This window comes from Capra hircus, chromosome 8 (assembly GCF_001704415.2).
Source record: "Capra hircus breed San Clemente chromosome 8, ASM170441v1, whole genome shotgun sequence".
In the NCBI taxonomy this organism is placed as follows: domain Eukaryota; kingdom Metazoa; phylum Chordata; class Mammalia; order Artiodactyla; family Bovidae; genus Capra; species Capra hircus.
Window position 1 is genome coordinate 38763463 of NC_030815.1, and position 20004 is coordinate 38783466.

Sequence of the window (20004 nt, forward strand, 5' to 3'; positions counted from 1 at the left end):
TTGAGTTTCAAGCCAGCTTTTTCACTTGTCTTTTACCTTCCTCAAGAGGCTCTTTAGTTTCTCTTCACTTTCTGCCATTAGACTGTTAACTATGTCCCTGAGGTTGTTAATATAACTCCCAGCAATCTTGACTCCACCTTGTGATTCATCCACCCTGGCATTTCACATGATATACTCTGCATATACGTTAAATAAGCAGGATGACAATATACAGCTATGTTGTACTCTCTTCACTATTTTGAACCAGTCAGTTGTTCCATGTCCGGTTCTAACCGTTGGTTCTAAGGTGGTCTGGTACTCCCATCTCTTTAAGAATATTCCACAGTTTGTTGTGATCCACCCAGTCAAAGGCTTTAGTGTAGTCAATGAAGCAGAAATTTTTCTGGAAATCCCTTGCTTTCTCCATGATCCAATGAATGTTGGCAATTTGATCTCTGGTTCCTCTGCCTTTTCTAAACCCAGCTTGTACATCTGGAAATTCCTGGTTCACATACTGCTGAAGATTAGCTTGAAGGATTTTGAGCATAACCTAGCTACCATGAGAAATGTACACAACTGTGTGATAGTTTAAGCATTCTTTGGCATTTTTTTCTTTAGGACTGGAATGAAAACTGACCTTTCCCAGTCTGCTGAAAGTGAAAGTGTCACTCAGTCGTGTCCAACTCTTTGCATCCCCATGGACTGTAGTCTGCCAGGCTCCTCTGTCCGTGGAATTCTCCAGGCAAGAATACTGGAGTGGGTAGCCATTCCCTTCTCCAGGGGATCTTCCTGACCCGGGAATTGAACCCAGGTTTCCTACATTGCAGGCAGATTCTTTACTGTCCAAGCCACCAGGGAGTTTTCCAAATTTGCTGACATATTGAGTGCAGCATTTTAACAGTATCATCTTTTAGGGTTTTAAATAGCCCAGCTGCAATTCTATCACCTGCAGTAACTTTGTAGTAATGCTTCCTAAGGCCCACTGACTTTATACTCTAGGATGTTTGGCTCTAGGTGAGTGACCACAATGGGTCATGAAGATCTTTTTTGTACAGTTCACCAATGTATTCTTGCCATGTCTTCTTAATCTCTTCTGCTTCTGTTACGTCCTTACTATTTCTGTCCTTTATTGTGCCCATCTTTGTCTGAAGTGTTCCCATGATGTCTCTAATTTTCTTGAAGAGAGCTCTGGTCTTTCCCATTCTATTGTTTTCCTCCTCTTCTTTGCATTGTTCATTTTAGGCCTTCTTATCTCTCCTTGCTGTTCTCTGGAACTCTACATTCAGTTGGATGAATCTTTCCCTTTCTGCCTTGCCTTTCATTTCTCTCCTTTCCTAAGCTATTTGTAAAGCCTTCTCAGACAACCATTTTGCCTTTTTGCATTTTTCTTAGGGATGGTTTTGGTCACTGCCCCCTGTACAGTGTTACTAATTTCCATTCATAGTTCTTCAGGCACATTCTCTACCAGATATAATCCCATTGATCTATTCGTCACTTCCACTGTATCATCATAAGTGATTTGATTTAGGTCATACCTGAATTACCTAGTGGTTTTCCCTACTTTCTTTAAGCCTAAATTTTGTATTGATATATTAGCATTTTAATTATACTTGTTAAACATTACTTTCAGTGGTTTCAAGCTTTCAGTAAGTTAACTTTCAAGTAACACTATACTGCTTCATGGGTAGTAGGGACATTTTATAACAGTATCTCAAGTTGACCTCTGAAGCAGTGAATAAGTCAGATACTTTTCTCTCTCTCTCTTTCACTTCTTAAGCTTTTTAATGTTACATGTGGGATTTTTTTCCTCCTCAGACTTATTTTTGATCAGCAACTTGAGTGCTTACAGTGTTTCTAAAAGTAATTGAAGCAATAATTTTTAAGGAGCCTTATTTAAAAACTTTCATTGTCAGATATTTGTTGTCAGGTAGATCGCAAGAGCATTTGGCCTGGCATTAGCAGACAGTTTGTTTACCTTTCTTGGTATATTTACCATGTTTAGAACTAGTAGTCAGGTCCTTGAGTTTCTCAAATGGTGGTCTGAAGTCTTCTAATATTATTTTGCAAAAGTATACTTGATCATGTCACTTCCCTAAGTAAAAGAGCTTTTCTGTGATTTCCTGTTGCTGCAGAACGCACTCCAATTTTTTGGGAGAGAGCATGTTTGGTCTTCGGTAATCTGGCTTATGTACCTATTACAGCTTTTTCAGAACTTCCCTTATGCACTCCTTAGCTGCATCTAAGTGCTCATTTCCATCGTCACACACTCCCTCTTGGTGAGAGTGATGTTTTCTTGTTTCTCTCTCTCTCTCTCTCTCTGGAACTCTGTTTCTTCTCTTGGCAAAATGTCAGCATTATCCAGACCTTTCTTTCATTGTCTCTAACAGACTGAGCAACTGCTATCTATTTTGTGCCTTTTGTACGTATCTCGATTGTAGCACTGACCTCCTTGTATCATGGTTATTTAGTTCATATCTGATTTTCCACTAGCATTCAAGGGAGGCAGATATGGACGTGTTTTTATTTTTCTTTCTAGTCTCTGTGCCCAGTAAATATTACTACCGCCTAATGGGCACTCAATTTGTTGAGTTACATTTGACAATTTTTTTTTAAGATGGTATTCAAATACAAGGGAAAACCATGTTTGTTATTTCTAGTGAAGGTATTTTTTGGATAGGATTGACATTTAATTTAAATCAGTAAATTTTGAGTAAAGCAGGCTGTTCTCCATAACCATGGTGGGCTTTGTTCAATCAGCTGACAGCCTTGAAAAAAAAAAAAAGACTTGCCTTCTTCAAGGAGGGGGAGTTTTGCCAGCAAGTCCTGGGGATTCTAATTCTTCCCTGAGTCTCCAGCCTGCCTGCGCCTCCTGCAGGTTTGGATTTGCCAGCCTGTACAGTCACATGAGCCAGTTCTATAAAACAATTAACTTTTTCTACATATCCTGTTTGTCTGCTGCTGCTGCTAAGTCACTTCAGTCGTGTCCAACTATCTGCGACTCCATAGACAGCAGCCCACCAGGCTCCGCCGTCCCTGGGATTCTCCAGGCAAGAACACTGGAGTGGGTTGCCATTTCCCTCTCCAATGCATGAAAGTGAAAAGTGAAAGTGAAGTCGCTCAGTCGTGTCCGAATCTTTGAGTGAAAAGTATCTTCAAACATAACTTTCCCTCTTGCTTATTTTTATTCATTCATATATAAATATAAAATATATTTCTATTATAAGGCCTAATTTACATACATTGACATGTCCAGATCTTACAGTTCCATTAGTTTTGATAAAATCATACATAACCCCCTATCAAAACACAAATATTTCCATCACCCCATAAAGTTCTATTACATTCTAGTCCCCCTGAGCCTGAGCAGCACCTTTCTGATTTCTGCATTAAGAGATTTGATTTGCCTGTTCTTGAATTTCATATATACACATAGAATCATCCAGTATGTAATAGTGTCTGGTCAGTTAAGCATAATGTATTTCAGATTGAGCTGTGGTGTTTTCAAGTTGTCAATATTTTGTTCCTTTTCATTGCTGACTAGTAGTCAGTGTATCAGTCAGTAGTCAGACTGTCTCGTGGCTTATCACTCTCTTATTGATGGATACCTGGGCTCTTTCCAGTTTGGGGCTAAGGTGGATAAAGCTGTTATAAACATTCTTATGAAAAGCTTTTTGGGAATATGTTTTCCACCTCTTGTAGATAAATATCTAGTAGTGGAATTGTTTAGTTCATAGGATAGACTTACGTTTAACTTTCTAAAAATGTTTCCATTTTTCTCTACCAGTATACAAGAATTCCAGTTGCTTTGCATTCTTCCTGAATTTGCTGGTTTTTCCTTTGTTTTTTCATTTTATCATTCCTTATAGGTGTTGAATGGTAGTATCTCTTGAATTTCTCTTATAATTAAGATGTGGAACACTTTTTGAAGTGCTTATTGGGCATTCATATGCTTTGTTTCCTCACGTCTTTTTCCCTTTTAAAAACTGGGCTTATTGTCTTAGAGGAGTTTATATATTCTAGACACAATCTTTTATTAGATACAGTGTTACCAGATTTTCTTGCCCATTCATTTTCTTATTGATGTCTTCTGATGAGACTTCTATCTTATCAAGCTTTTCTTTTAGGATTAATGCTTTATGTGTCTTCCAAAAAAGCTTGTCTACCCAGACATTATGAAGATAGACTTTGTTTTCTTCTAGAAACTTTACAGCTTTAAATTTTTATGTTTAGGCTTAGGATCCACCTTGAATTAATTTTTGTGTATGGCTTGAGGTAGAGGTCAAGGCCCTTTTCCCTTACAAATATTCAGTTCCAGCACCATCTGTTGAAGACTCTGCTTACTGAGTCACTTTGGTGCTCTTGTCAAGATTTTGACTCTATCCCTCACAGCTTTGCCCACTTTCTTCTGAACTTTCTCTTCTGCACATAGTCTGTTGGGTTTTGTATTTTTTGGTGACAGTGGCCATCATATCAGTCGTGAAAAGTAACTGCATTTACTGTGTGAAGGCATAGTTCATTCAGTTTTAACACAGAAGGGACTTGAAAATCTAGTAGATAAGGGCAGCTGGAGGACACAAGATGGTAGTAGTGAAATAGTAAGATTTGGTTGTTAAGCAGTGGGATGAAGTACTTGTGAGAGATAAGGGCTCTAGCTGATACCTCTTAGGTGAATACTTCCCTTTTCTAGGCTTTAACAATTTAATTAGGAATAAACTCATTTTGTACCAACTGGTTTTCTTGTTCATGCCAATAAATTGGTTTTTATTTAAATGCTAGCCTGTAAAAAGGAAGCACAGAAAAATTTAAATCTCCCTCCTTCCTGTACAATTTGGAGAATTCCAATAAAAATCAGGTCCCTGACAGGCAGATTGCGCATCTACTGACCTGTGTTTCGTGATTACAAAGGTTAAGAAATCATTAAAAAGAAAATTGGTGGTATGACGGTCTGTTTGTGTACCAGTTACCACATTTCTTAAAATTATAGAAGCTTAATCATTTAATGATTAGGAGAGTGAAGATCCTTTGTAGTTTTCAGTTTTCACTGTTTTCCTTGCCATTCTTTACATGCTTATTAATTTTAGTATTTAGAACTTTAGTATTCTCTAATATAAAATTATTGTAGTTAGGGTCATTACAAATTTATAAGTTAAGAACTGACACTGTAATGTTGAATCACCCTATCCATCTTGCTATCTTACTAAATCTTTTAATATTTTTTAATCATTGATACTAATGTTCTCCAGGTATACCAAGAACCGCCAAAATTTAAAGGGTTAGATAGTAAATACTGTAGGCTTTGCCATATGTCTCTGTTATAGATTCTTTCCTTTGTTGCTAGCCACTCTTTAAAAGCGAAAAACCCATTCTTAGCCCAAGAGCCATACTAACGCAGACCTCAGGTATAGTTTGTCAACTACTGTATACCATGTGTAAATACAGTATTTCTTTACCAACTCGTATGCCTCTGGTCTGTATATAAACAGTATATCCTGTACTTCTAATATACAACAGTTGTGTAGATAATAAGCATCCTTGCCTAGTTCTTGGCATTAGAACCACAGTCTCTAGTGTTTTCCTGTTATGTAAGATATTGACTTTAGGACTAAAAGAGTATATATTTTTTATCATGTTAAATAAGCATTCAAAACTTAACATTCCTTCAATGTTTTTTAATAACGAATAGGTTTTAATTTTGTGAAAATCTTTTTTAGCATCTATAAAAATAATCATCGAATTTTTCTCTCATGGTATATTAGGTTATCATGTATTTTCTTAATGTGATGCATGATACTGGTTTGGGGTGTTTTGAGCACTGTTTTTAACAATTTATGTATACATTATAAATGTAAACACACTGTGACTGTTACAGATCATAAAACAGTTGGTAAGTTTTCCTTACTTTTCCTGTCTTGCAGCAGTTTATGGGGCATTAGAACTGTTCTGTTGAAAAGTTGGCTGGAATTCCTGAGACCCCTTGTGCCAGGTGCTTTTTTTCTTAGAGTGGTTTCTTTTTCTAGAGAGATTGGCCTGTTTTAGCTTTATTATCTCTGTGTTCAATTTTGATAACCTGTATTTTCCTAGCAATGTACCCATTTCATTCAGGTTTTCAAACTTACGGAAATAATAGTGATTATGTAGTGATTTTTAACATTTCTTCTCTTTTTTTTTGTTGTTGGTTGTGTCATTTTTAATTGTTATTGGTAGTTTTTAATTGGAGGCTAATTACTTTACAGTATTGTAGTGGTTTTGTCATACACTGACATGAATCAGCTCTTATTTATCTTTGCATATATTAGTGTTTGCTCTGCTCTTTTCCCCCGCCTCTTTTCCAGTCAGGTTACCGAGTGATCATCTTGTTAAGTTTAAAAAAACAAAACAGATTTTTGATTACTAGGTCGGTTTGTTCTACTGTCTATTTCATTGATTTCATCTGTAATATTTCCTTATCTTTTAAAGACTCTGTCCACTTGCCTGAAATAACCTTTGTTCTTTATTTTTACCCTTTCTGAATATCTTGGGATACAGTATGTGGTTAGGTCTAGTTTTGTAAGCTACATTTTTCTTTTAGGAGCTGGGTTGTGTCTATTCACATTTATTTTTATGACCAATACCTGCAGTCGCAACTGCCTCACAGTATTTATAATTACTTGTGTTTTACTTGCTGTATTTGTGTTTTTTCCTATGATGTATAAGCTGATAAGAATACCACAAAAACTGGCATACAAATAGCAAAAAATAAAATAGGTGATCAAAACAAAAATATAAATCTTAAGTGCCAGAAACTTTTTTAAAGCGCAAAGCCAACACAACAGTTTTATCTGTTTTCCCCTTTCCCTCTGTGTTTGTTACAGGCAGCATTTGCACATTAGTCTTCCACTTTTACATTAATATTTGTCTTAATACAGTGTATGTGGATACGCTAAGATCCTCAGTGCTCTTTTGCTCTGGTTTTTGCAGTTATTCTCTAGATTTCTGAAGAAGGGCTTCTGAGTGATAGGTAGGTTCTTGTATGTTTAAATGCCTGGGCCAAGGTGTAAACACAAGTTTTTTTATTATGAACTCTGTGCCTTTTCTGCACCTCATTGCTTACCTTGTTGATTCATAAGGAACATCCAGACTGAAAGCCCTCCACTAGGTTTGTACTGAGTGTCTTTATTGCTAGTGAAGCATGAACTTCGTAGTCTGGTTTGGGTCGCTTTTCTTGAAGGTTGTTTTAACTGTTCTTCCTTTTATCCTACAGGACCAAGCCATATGTCATTCTATGTTCGAACCCACAAAGGGGCTACGCTTTCTCAGTGGTCTCTCGGCAACGGCACCCCAGTCACAAGTAAAGGGGGGGACTACTTTGTCTTTTATTCCCATGGACTCCAGGCCTCCACATGGCACTTCTGGATAGAAGTACAGGTGCGACAATCCCATCATCGCTGCTATCACTGATCAGGTTCCCAGGGTGGTATTTGGCAAGACCCTTGGGATCAGTCAGTGTTCTGCCTCCTTAGAGCTAGAGAACTAATTAACTTTCTCCTGTAGGTCTTGGAAGAACGGCCTGAAGGAATGGTCACTGTGGCTATTGCTGCCCACTATTTTTCTGGGGAAGACAGATCCTCCCAGCTGGATGCTCTGAGAGAGAAGTTCCCAGATTGGACATTTCCCTCTGCCTGGGTGTGCACCTACAATCTCTTTGTATTTTAATCTTGTGGATGAGCTCTAAGTACATATCCAGTGGGATACTCCATGTGGCACAGTTTCTCCTTATGTTGCATGGACGGCTGTATGTAAGTCAGTGAATTTTAACGAGCATATGTTCTGAGAGCTTTGTGGGCTAACACTCTTCAGGGCTGGGCATGATCTATAATGGTTACACTGTGGAGTAGAGTGCATGGCCCTTTTGACACTTGAAAATACCAGTTTTCTGGCACTTAAGCACACATGGGTACTACACACACACGTCATTTTATATGACCTTAAGAACAAAAGCCAGCAAACCAGTTTTAATAGTTGAACCCTTAGGATCATGAAAGATGCAGAAGGTACTGTAAATCCCTTGTTAATGATACAAATGACATTTCCAGTTAAAGCCCAAGACCACTGTTTTTTGTGTCAGTAGATGGTAGGTAAAGTATCACAGGAATTAATGATCAGTCATAAGAAATTTGAGATGAAGACAGGCTTCTGAGGCCCCAGCCTGTGCTGGGAGCTCTGCTTCTCTGGGCAGCCTTGTGGGCAGTCTTTAGAGTGTGCTTGGTGGCGCTAAGGCCCTAGTACTCTGATGTGGAAACCTGTATTGAAGTGCTGGCTCCTGTCCTTCAGACACATGGTCACTAAGATCCATCGTTGCGATGCTTTTCTGAGGTGGTTTTCAATACCTGCTTCCTTTTGGGGTTTCCAGGCTCTTCTGGTTTAGAATACTGTCTGTGGAAGTACAGGACATGAACTTCCCTTCTCAGAGCGCTGAGGTGCCCCATGCTGCCTGTTCTGGGGGTGGGAGGAGAGTGGGAGTGGCTGGACATTTTATTTTGATTCTTAAAAAAAAGGAATGAACAGAATATTGTCATCCAAAGTTAATCCTTCAGGGCATAATATTATCGATGCACTGGGTCCTTGTTTTCTAGCCAGTTGAACAGGTTAGTTTCTCAGTAACTTACTGTGTCTGGCAGAGCTGGCTTTCCTGAGACTCGAGGACCTGTGGCTTGCACTGGAGTGTCCTTCTAGCTGTTGGTGTTTAGGTCCTGCACAACAGCAGCTCTAGGACTTAGAGGTACTTTTCATGTTGAGGAAGATGGCTGTTGGCTCCAGCAGTGGAAGAGTTTGGCGAGAAGCAATGGTAAATTCTGCTAGCTTTCTTTTTTTCCATTAAAAATGTAAAAAGACAGACACTTTCTGTCTTTAGTAAGTTGGGCTAAAAGAGCCATAGTGAAACAAACAAAACAGTGGCACTCAAATCTGCCTGAACAGAAAGAGCATAAAGCTGCTTGTCCGATATATACAGTGTGCATTCTGAATCGTGCTATTTCCTCAAAAACTGGGCCTACACAGACAGCAGGGTTACAGCCAGAGCTGAACGGCACCATGCTGTCACATGCATGGACACTGGTTCTTACGAAGTCCAGGAGAAGCACTGGCTCCATAGAGCTGACCCTTGAACTCAACACAGGGGTTAGGAGTGCTGACCTCTGCACCGTTGAAAATGTGCATCATCACACCCCTGTATACAAGGTTTTGTCTCTGTGGATTCAACTATGGATCAAGTAGTACTGTGATATCCATTCAATGAAAAACCCCTGTATAATTGGACCTGTAGTTCAAACCCATGTTGTCAAGGGTCAGCTGTATCATTAGTCTTAGATGATTCAAGTGACACACGCAGTCTGCACTGTTCATAGCTTTTATAGACTCACAATTGTGGAGAAAAATAGTATCTAAACGAGTTTCAAAATACAGGCCTATTTTCTGTTTCTCTGGTTAATCTGAAATAGATTACTGGAAATTATTTATAGGGAAAAGAAAAGCAAAAGCAAACTTCCGAACGTGGAGGAAGGGCACTACCTGAGCTCCCTGCGATTCCCACCTGCCCCACCCCGCCTTGGGGAGCATGTTGTTAACTCCTTTTTGATAATAATCATGGTTTTCTTTGCCTTTATTTTCCTGTGTGGACAGTTTGCTCTTGTTTTGGTTTTCTCTGGCATTATAAAGCTCTAATGTTGTAGAAGGTCAGTAACAAGATGCACATTAGACTCAGGGTATGCTTAACAGTCTGGGGGACTGGTTAAATAATTGCACACAATACTCATGGCTCTTAATAACACAGTCAGATCAGCAGTCTGAAGAACTTGTTTTCACACAGTACTACACATTTGGGGAAAGTGTGAAGGATTGTGATTTTGAAGAAATTCTTAAAATTTACTCAAGAACGACAGTTGCATGGAGTACTTCTGTTTCCATACTTTAGCAGATGTACATAGGCCTGATCATATTTCTAAACCATTACCACCACTTACTTAAGAAGCCAGCCTGCACACTCAGGAAGCTGTGGGAAAAATGAATATGTCTGTCCATTATCTTTTCACTGGTTTGCTAGGGATGAATTGTTGCCTTATAGTTTAACTGAAATAAACATGTTAAATACTAGTCAGTATCATTAACGGAGAAACAGACCATCATTGTTTATATTTTCCTGTAACCCCCTCATCTGAAGAGTTATTTTAAATCCATAAAGCCTTTTAGAGCTTTAAAAAAAAAATACAACAACTCTGCTGTTAGAAAGACCTAGTTGGCTCCTGTGGGTATAATTGCTATTTTAAAGGGTCATGTGAGCAAAGAACTCAACATGGCTTCAACTGGAATCCATTTTACTGTGGAATGAAATTGTGCATTTGAATTTCACAGAAATTAAATGTTGAGCCTATAGCCTGTTTAGCAGTTTTATCATCACTGTTGGCAAAGAAAATCACTGAAGGGCCAATAAAAGATGTTCTTTCATTGGGGGATCGGGGGGAAGAAAATACTATCTTTCAGCCAGACAGTGACCCGCTGCTCACAAGGAAGGCACACCACCAGGCCCCAAAATACAGAACCCACTTGTGAGCTCCAAGAGCTCCGTGCAAGTTACCTCCCTTTCCAAGTGAGTTCCCGCAGAACAGTTCAGTACAAGGTGAAGCAGCCAAATAACTTATGTTCTTAATAATACCTTGTGTTTTAGGGCCAATAAAGCCAAAATGCATCTATGCCTCATGTCTGTTTTTATTCGAAAAAACATCTTGGGCATTTTTGAAGTTCATCAGTACTTTTCTTTTAATACTAGCACTTCCTTACTTGATTAGTGAAAATACAACAAGTGTACTGATAATTTCTTTTCTTCAAGTTTGGCCTGTATCATGACCAAAATGAGGTCCAGGAATGGAATGTGGGTTTAACACCTAAAAGTCAACATAATAGACTATCATTAGAATAAAGGACAACAATATAATCATCTCAACAGAAGTGAAGTTTTTTTGACAAAGTTAACACCTCTTTACGATAAAAAATTTAATAGAAGGGAACTTCCTTAACCTGATAAAGGCCATCTATGGGAAACTCAACAGCTGACATCCGAATGTATAATGAAAACTCAGTACTTTCCCCCTAACATCAGAAAGACGAGGGTATCTACTTACTGCCACTTGAATATTGTATTGGGGGCTCTAGCCCAGGCTCTGATTATAGATGACATGATTTTCTATACAGGAAATGCCAAGGAATCCACACAAAAAACCTATTATATAGTTAGTGAATTGAACAGTGTTGTAGGATGCAATTGCAACATAGAAAAATCAATTATTCTATATACTAACAAACAATAATCCAAAAACAAAACAGTTCTATTTGCAATAGCATCAAGAATAAAATACTAATAAGCTTATTAAAAGTACCTATAAAACCCTCCTGAAAGAAAACTGAAGCCATGAATAACTGGAAAGACATTCCATGTTCATGGGCTGGAAGGCCTATTATCAAGATGGCAAAATTTTCCAAAAATTGATCTGAATGTAATCCTTATCAAACTTATAGCTGCCTTATAGGTGTGTGTGGGTGCACATACAAGCTGACAAGGTGACTCTAAACTCATATGGAAACGCAAGGGGCACAGAAGAGCCAAAATGGTCCTGAAAAACTCAACAGCTCTCAAGTTCAAAACTTCCTTTTTCTAGGTAGCAACAGTAATCAAAACAATGTCATACTGGCATCAAGGAAAGACCCAGAAATCAATGTAATACAACTGACAGTTCCAGAAATAAACCCATTCGTTTGTAGTCAGTTGATTTTCAACAATTCAATAGGAAAAAAATCTTTTCAGTAAACGGTGAACTTTTCAGTAAATTATAACAACTGAGTAGTCACATACAAAAGAACAAAGTTAGACCTCTTCATACCATATACAAAAACTAACTCAGAATGGATCAAAGACCTAAATGTAGGTGCTAAAATATAAAACAGAAAAAAACATAAGCATAAATCTTCATAACCTAGGATTCGGAAATGGTTTCTTGGATATGACACCCAGAAGCTCAAGGAACCAAAGAAAAAGTTGGGGACTTCACCAAAATGAAAAACTTTATGTCTCAAAAGACAGTATCATGAAAATGAAAAGCCCTTAGAATGAAAAAATATTTGCAAAACTGTCTAGAATATATAAAGAACTCTTGCAAATCAACAATAAGATAAATGAGCCATTTGTGAAGTGGGCAAAGAATGTGAATACAGTTTTCTCCAAAGAGATGTGAATGGCTAATGATCATATATGAAAATATGTTAGCCATCAGAGAAATGTAATTCTAAACCATAAGATATGACTTCATATGTAACTCAGATGGCTATAACCAAAAATACAAAAACAAATGTTGACCAACAGAAACTTGAACCCTCATCCACTACTAGTGGAAATGTTTTTTTTTTCTTTTAAAATGGTACAGGCACTTTGTAATACAGTTAAGCATACCCCACCCCCCGGCCCCTGCTGCCCCCGCAAATTAACCAGTTATCACAACCCAACGTTTCCACTCCTAAAGAGAACTGAAAACTTATGTCTACACAGAAGCCTGCATATCAGTGTCCGAGTTGAATCCCTCCCAAATGTCCCTCAACTGAAGAGTAAAGAAATATATCCATAAAATGGTATACCCATATACATTTTAAATATAAATTTTTAGTTATAAGGAAAATTCTAAAAGGTGGAATTATATAATGAAATATGACTTTTAATACATACATTTTTTGCTGTTAACTTGAGTAAACAAAAAGTTCATGTAATGGTTTTATTGCCCTTTACCAAGTTAAAAAAAAAATACACATTACAGAAGTAGCAGCAACTTTTAATTACAAGCAAAGGTTAACTCTACCCCCAAATAACTTGTTTTGGTATCAGCAAATAATTTAAACTTCAAATAGTTATACTGAATATTTAAATTCATTGGTTAAATATGGCTTAAACAGTCAAATACGTGATCCAAACAAGGCAAAATTAAAATATGATTCAAAAAATTAAAGTATATAACAAACTACCAAAGAAAAGTTTTTCTGTAAAGCTGCCAATCTTTTTGCCTTGGGGCCACCTGTATCTGTTGGTTGCAAAACAAGTATTTTATACAAGAAAAGTTTCGGTCGTGGCATTAACCATAGGAATATGGTTAACTTAATGGTGCCCTGCTTTTAAGAGTGAAAGATGAACCCAGCAGCACATTAGGATATCTGTAAACATGGCTGTTTACCATGGTGAATCATTTCTATTGATTAAATAAACCAAACACAAAAGTAATGCTAGTTCTTCTCATAATGGACGAGGACAGGAGAAGAACTGCTCCAGTTTCTTGCTGGGCTGCATGGACTCACATGGGAAACATTTTCTATCTTAAGATTCAGGGAAAGGTGGTTTAAAACAAAGGCTTAAATAAACGTAGCACCAGAAGGGCCAGGTACCAGTAATCACATATTCCACCAATTCAGGAGTTTTAGTATGTGAAAGTATTGCACTTGTAATGTGAAAAGTAAGTGATAGTAAATTATCAAAATCAGTAATTTAAAACCATTGATGACTTTTGAACAAAGCATTTTTCAAATTTGAGTTTCCTTTCAAAGGAAACCTGGCTAGGACAACTAAATCTAGCCATTAATTTTAAAAAGCAAGGATAGAGGACCAAGTTTTATTTCTAAACTGTAATTGCACTATGAGAGGAGAGGCTGTTTTACATAGTGGTATGAATTTGGTCCACATCAGATACGTTGTTACTATAAAAATAAGTTTGTTTTTGTAAAAAATAACATTGCATTCCTTTGTTCAAATTGCACAGTACAAACAAGCTATCTAAATTAATACTGTTATAGGGTAATTGATAAACATACACTGGATATGTGTTTAGTCTGAAGCAACTGAGTCTGCAATTGTGTTTCCATAATGTATGAAAACTAAAATTTAAGTCATATCTAGAAATACATAAAATATTTAAGAAGTTATGATGAATGCATTCTTTACATACTAATTTTTAGTAGCCGTGATAATACAGGATTCAGCAGTCTATTTACATAGAGTTCATTTTTATTCAATTTACAAAAGCAATAAATAAGAAACTACATTAATTTGCACAAAACCTGTTTCATTTCATGATCAGTGTGACCATTTCTGTTACCTTATGACCAAGCCAATAAATCTGTCTTCCTTTATGAAGAGTGCTTGTATCTGGAAAGAGCAAGCCCTGTCTTTGTTCTAAGAGTATCTATAGCCATGCAGAATCCAGCATAAAACCTTACAAATTATAGTACAAGCCCTAAAAATAGGAACAGTGCCTTTGAGTATATTTACACAAAATTATTCACAAAAAGATACGGTTCTTTGATACAAAATAGTTTAGTGGTATCTAATAGCATAATTGATAAGAACTCCTCAGGCCTCTGCCTACACTCACCTAGCAGGAACCAAGCTAGACAAAAAGCAGGCACACTGACACAGGTAAACAGCTTCCATCGATTGAGGACCAGGATTAACAGGCCAGAAGAGGAGCATGTTACAGGTGCCTGTTATACCAGGGCAGGCATCTATTCAGAGGCCCAACCAGGGAGTCCAGTGCTCTTGATCCAGGGGGCATACAGGTAGCTCAAGCACTTGATGAGCTACAGCAAGCACCTTAGCATTTATTTTTAAAAAGCAGTCCAGAACACACGCTAAACCAGAAAACAAAGGAAGCTTTAAGTAGTGAAAAAGTAAGCTCATTTGGGACAATACGATCCCTGTGGTTTAAGAGCTACCAATCTTTAAGAAAACCAAAATGTTCACATGTACATCTGTACAATATTCTGTACAACTTTCCACTGCAGCTTAAAAAAAAACTTTTATGAAAGATGATCTTTTTTTTTTTGATATCACATTTTTTTATGGACTCAAGATTTCGTAGAAGAAAAAGTTAAAATTTAATAATACCTTACCAGAGTCTCTGAGCTGTGTTCTCCCCCTGGTTAAATTTTCTAACTAGGTCACAGTGTCCTCAGTTGCACGCTGATGCGAGTTAATACTGCCCATGGAGATGGTACTCACTGTTGTTACGACACAGAACAGTCATAAGTCCCATCTTGCAAAGGTTCCTCATCCTCTGCTCGTGCCGTGGCCTCCTCTTTCCGGCTGACCAGACTGCCACCTGTGACCTCGCCCTGGGGGATGCCGCCATGGCCCGAGGAGCCCCTGTTCTCCTCTGCCCGGGGGCTGGTCTGTTCAGGAGTCTTACCCACAGTCATCGGCTGGAAGGCTTCAGGCTGGACCTGCTCTTCTGTGATCTCACTAAGCTTCTGCAGGTGTGGCTTAATGATGTTTAAAAATGGCTTATATCCAGGACTAAGCAGAAGAAAAAGGAAATTGGCTCTTATCAGCCACATTCAAAAGGCTCCATAGCATGTTATGGACAGATTCTTACTAAGCATTGATACAGTAGGAGGCACAGAGGTAGTAGGAAGGGAAAGGCTTTTAGATGCCAAGGCCCCCATGGAGGGGGCTACACATAATGTAAGTGTGAGCACAAACAGCAAAGGTGGATATTCTTTATCCGGTATTGCAATTAAAAAGCATATTCTATAATCGTAAACACCATTAATAGGATTTTCAGACTTGAAAAACAGGACCTTCAGAGAACATTTAACCTAAACGAATTTGCCAATTAAGGAAGACTAGAGCCAAGTGAGGGAAACCCCAAATCCACAGGTGACTGGCGACAAAGGGGGTAGATCCCAGGCTCTTCTCCTTTCATTCACTATTCTTATTTTGGGCTTGTCAGTAACTGCTATGGAATGTTCAACTCACACAGACTTTAAATTTTTACTTGTTTTCAGGTTATCATCTTCAATTCCACAGAACTAGAAATCTCAAGTTCCACCCTAGTTCTAAGGTCATTTGGACTGTATTGGTCCTCAGTGACACACATTCACTGACAACAATGAATATGACCCATTTAAAATAACTGGGTCTAAAATGGTAACTAAAGAAAATAATCTTAAAAATTAATATACAAAAGGAGTTTTTATTTCAAGCAACTTACAAATCTCCAAATAAATGAACCAGAAATAAGCCTTAATGTGAAAGAGGAGAAGTCACCAGAGGACAGTCAAGGGAACGAGCCTAATAACTTACCAATCTGTGGAGGCCCATCGGTCCACAGCATGCAGCCCCGTCTTTATGTTCTGTAACATCTCTCCATCTACCTCTGAAGACTGTATAATAACCAAAATCTGGTTGATGACTGAGGATTCTCTAAGAATCAGGCCTATAACAATGCACCAGTCCAGACATCCTGCCTCCATGAAGATGTGCAGCAAATACCTATATACAGAAGCAGAAACACAGTGACTGATGCTAGGAAGGATCTATGGATGAAGAGAAGGGCAGTCGTTACTGGGAAGGCAGCCTATATACCCAATTTGCCCAAACACCCTGAGGAGGCATTCTATGCTTCCAAAATGTTGAGAAACTTACCGAAGCTGGACCTGGGATTTGTGAGGCCCTTTACTCGCCAACTCCATGGAGATATGCTCCAGCTCTGACTGGGTTAGACTGAGTGTGGAGAAATTTTCATCCACCATTGTCCAGTCGCCATCCACCATGGAGCTACTTTCAGTCAAGTCCGTGGCTGAACCAATACTGCATTCATCACCTGATGAAGAATTGTCAAAAGTCACAAACTAGCTTAATGTATGTCTTCCTTCAATTAAAAATATTGGCTGTCTCTCAGATGTTGCTTCCTCTTTAGGATTTTGAGACCAAAACATTAAATTCACTACTAAAATTCCCATGTTACATTAAATAGTAGACGTTTAAACAAAAAAATCATCAGAGAGGTAACCAGGCATTATGTGCCATATAAAAGAAAAATACACTACTACCTATTAAGCAGTCTTGCCCACCTCTGGAAACAACAACAAACCTAGCTACAATTTGTTCAAGTCCTTTTTGGGGAGAGGGAGGTGCCACACAGCTTGTGGGGTTTTAGTTTCCAGGTCCTTGAGGCAGTGAGAATACAGAATCCTAACCACTGGACCACCAGAAGATTCCCAATCAAGTCTTTAGATTCAATCACCAGTCTACAAGAAGTACAGAAACTGTTTAAACCATGAAGATGCAATCAACTGAGATCCAGTCATGAGAAAATTCTCAGAAGCAAGTCTCTTCAATGAATAAATTGCAAGAAGAAAAAAAGAGATGGGGAAGGGGAAAAAGCACTAAAAATGGAATTTCAGAAACATAATCACTGTGTGTGAATCTTACTTGGATCTTGATTCAAACTATTCTTGGGCTTCCCTTGTGGCTCAGCTGGTAAAGAATTCACCCGCAATGCGGGAGACCTGGGGTCGATCCCTGGGGTGGAAAGATCCTCTGGAGAAGGGAATGGCTACCCACTCCAATATTCTGGCCTGGAGAATTCCATGGACTGTATAGTCCAAGGGATTGCAAAGAGTCAGACACAACTGAGTGACTCTCACTTTCTTTTAAACCGCAAAAATATTATGACTTGTAAAACAGCTGGAATTTGAATACTTACTGGATATTTGATGGTATTAAGGAACTACTGCTAAATTTTTAGAGAGATGTGCCATTATTTAAAAAAAAAAGTCCTTTTAGAAATATATACTGAAACATTCACAAATAAAACATATCATATCTTAGATTTAGTTCAATAATACAAGAAGGAGAAAGTGTTTTATCAACAAATTTATTCATGAATTGGTAATCACTGAAGTGGGGGTTGGAGGGAAGGTGCCCATTATAGTATTATTTCTCCTTTTAAAATATGTTTGAAATAATCTCTCTAAAAGGTTTTCTAAAGAAAAGCAATGATGCCACCTCAGGTCCATTAGGATGCTACTATTAACAAAATCATCAAAGAAGTATTGGCGAGGCTGTGGCAAAACTGGAATCCCTGCCAGTGTTGATAAGAAGTAAAGTGGGGCTGCTGCTATGAGGAAAAAGCTGAAAACAGAATTATCACATGAGCTGACAATACCCAGAAGAACTGAAAACGGTCTCAAAGAGACTTCCCATATTCACAGTACCCCCCCGGTTCTTTGCAGCATAATTCACAATAACCAAAAGGTGGAAGCAATGCAAGTGGCCACTGATGAATGGATAAACAAAATGTGCTTTGAACACACAACAGAATATTGATAAACCCGAAAAAGGAAGGAGATTCCCATGCACGCTACAACAAGGATGAATTTTGAGAACATTATCTAAGTGAAATAAGCCAGACACAAAAAGACAATTACACAGGGACAGAAAATAGAATGTAGTTGCCTGGAGTTGGAGGAGGGAGAGATGGAGAGTTTTCTTTAATGAGTATAAAGTTTTGCTTTTGCAACGTAAAAAAGTGTTTTGCAGGTTGATTGCCCAAGAATATAAATGAACTGTACACATAAAAATCCATAAAGCAGTAGATTTTACATGTATTCTACTACAATAAAAGAAGCCATGGCTTCTATATGCCTCCCTATATAGGAACAGCTCAGGCAACAGTGGGCATACACTGAAAATCAAGCATCAGGTGGATCTGGCCATTGAAGCTGCAGAATCAGACCAACTGCTGCTTCAGCTCTTATATAAACCTAAACAACATGAATCACTTTAAAGCTTCTTCAATTTGTAATTCACCCATTACTATAATTGCAGAAGACACACATTTTTTTGGTAAAGGGTCAGACAGTAATCTTAGGCTTTGAAGGCTGAGATGCAAAATTCAGGGTATCATGCAGGAATTTAGAAGATAAAAAAATTTTCCCATAATTTTTTACAGCTGAAATAAACAGAAGATAACTGGTAACAATTTTTTATAATATAGGTCCACCTATGAGAAGAATGGAATTCTTTACACATGGATAAAGTTTTGTTTACCTGAGGTTCAAAGTTAGTGTTTCTGTATCATCAAAATTGATTACAAAGGTTCATTTATTAGTGTTTAGCTGTAGCGAGGTTTTACCTGTTTCATTTACGTAAAATAAACACGGCAAAGTATAATCAAAGTGATTTTGGCTTTGTGCTAGTAACTATTCACCTGTCCAGCAGATACTAATGCTAATTCTCAAAGACACATCTTGAAATGAGTAAAGCTCTCTCTGAAATGCTACATATGGCATATAAACTTTCCTCCAAAGAAACTAATGAGGAGCTAGGATTTAAAATGATATCTACCTTTATTAGATAAAGGTGACAGGAAGGCATCTTGCATCTGTGGCCCGTGAGATGAGGCTGTGTCTATTTCTTGATGAGCAGGACCAATGTTGCCGAGCCAGCTCTGACTTCGTTGGATATTAGAGACGCCAGCATCTATCTCGAGGTTTAAAAATGGGTCAGTTGACTGTGACTTTAACAGCTGCTCTCCCACTGCAAGGTAGGAAACACAAAAAAAGGAATTAAAGGTGCACACACTGCCATTTCCAGTTCAGTTCTTTCAGCTTCTCTTCCCCCACCAACTCCAAATACGGAAAGTTCAAAGCCAATTAATGTCGCTACACTGCATCACCCACCCATGAACCAGGGAGGCTGGACTGGAACAGAATGCACTGACCAGATAATGCCACCCAGCAGTCATCTTCTATCATTATTTAACTTACCAGAAACTAGGCAAAACCTCAGTCATCCTTAACTGATTTACCATGGTTTTAAGATGACATGAAACTTCCAAATGCCATAATAAAAAGGGTTTTGTTTGAATTTTCGTAAGTAATAATGATTACAACCCGAACTAAAAAAACCTTAAAAACATTTTTTTTTTTTACCAAGATACAGTTCACTTTGCCCTCTCCTAATTTAGAAGATGGCCCAAGCTTTCAAAGACGTATTTTCTACCATTTCTCTGGAATGAATCCTGTCAGGTAAGTCACAATTTAGCTTATTTTGAGATCTGTGGCTAACCAATGCCAAAGTGAAAGTCGCTCGGTTGTGTCCATCTCTTTGCGACCCCATGTACTATACAGTTCATGGAATTCTCCAGGCCACAGTACTGGAGTGGGTAGCCATTCCCT

General features: G+C 38.1%; 2 protein-coding genes across 3 annotated transcripts in view; one reads left to right on the top strand and one right to left on the bottom strand.

The window, feature by feature from the left end:
* The window catches only part of ERMP1 (endoplasmic reticulum metallopeptidase 1), a 62183-nt gene extending 51480 nt beyond the window's left edge, over positions 1-10703 (top strand). Inside the window, exons 14-15 of the mRNA XM_005683759.3 lie at positions 7220-7383; positions 7510-10703. Of these exons, the coding sequence (XP_005683816.2) occupies positions 7220-7383; positions 7510-7671 (326 nt within the window). The 3' untranslated portion in view covers positions 7672-10703. The remainder of the gene's footprint in view (positions 1-7219; positions 7384-7509) is intronic.
* Positions 12757-20004, bottom strand: part of RIC1 (RIC1 homolog, RAB6A GEF complex partner 1) — a 142913-nt gene continuing 135665 nt past the window's right edge. For both annotated transcript variants that reach the window (XM_018052017.1, XM_005683688.3), the window contains exons 23-26: positions 19172-19363; positions 16466-16643; positions 16124-16312; positions 12757-15334 (exon numbers count right to left, since the gene is read on the bottom strand). In XM_018052017.1, coding sequence (XP_017907506.1) covers positions 15046-15334; positions 16124-16312; positions 16466-16643; positions 19172-19363 — 848 coding nt within the window. In that variant the 3' untranslated portion in view covers positions 12757-15045. The remainder of the gene's footprint in view (positions 15335-16123; positions 16313-16465; positions 16644-19171; positions 19364-20004) is intronic.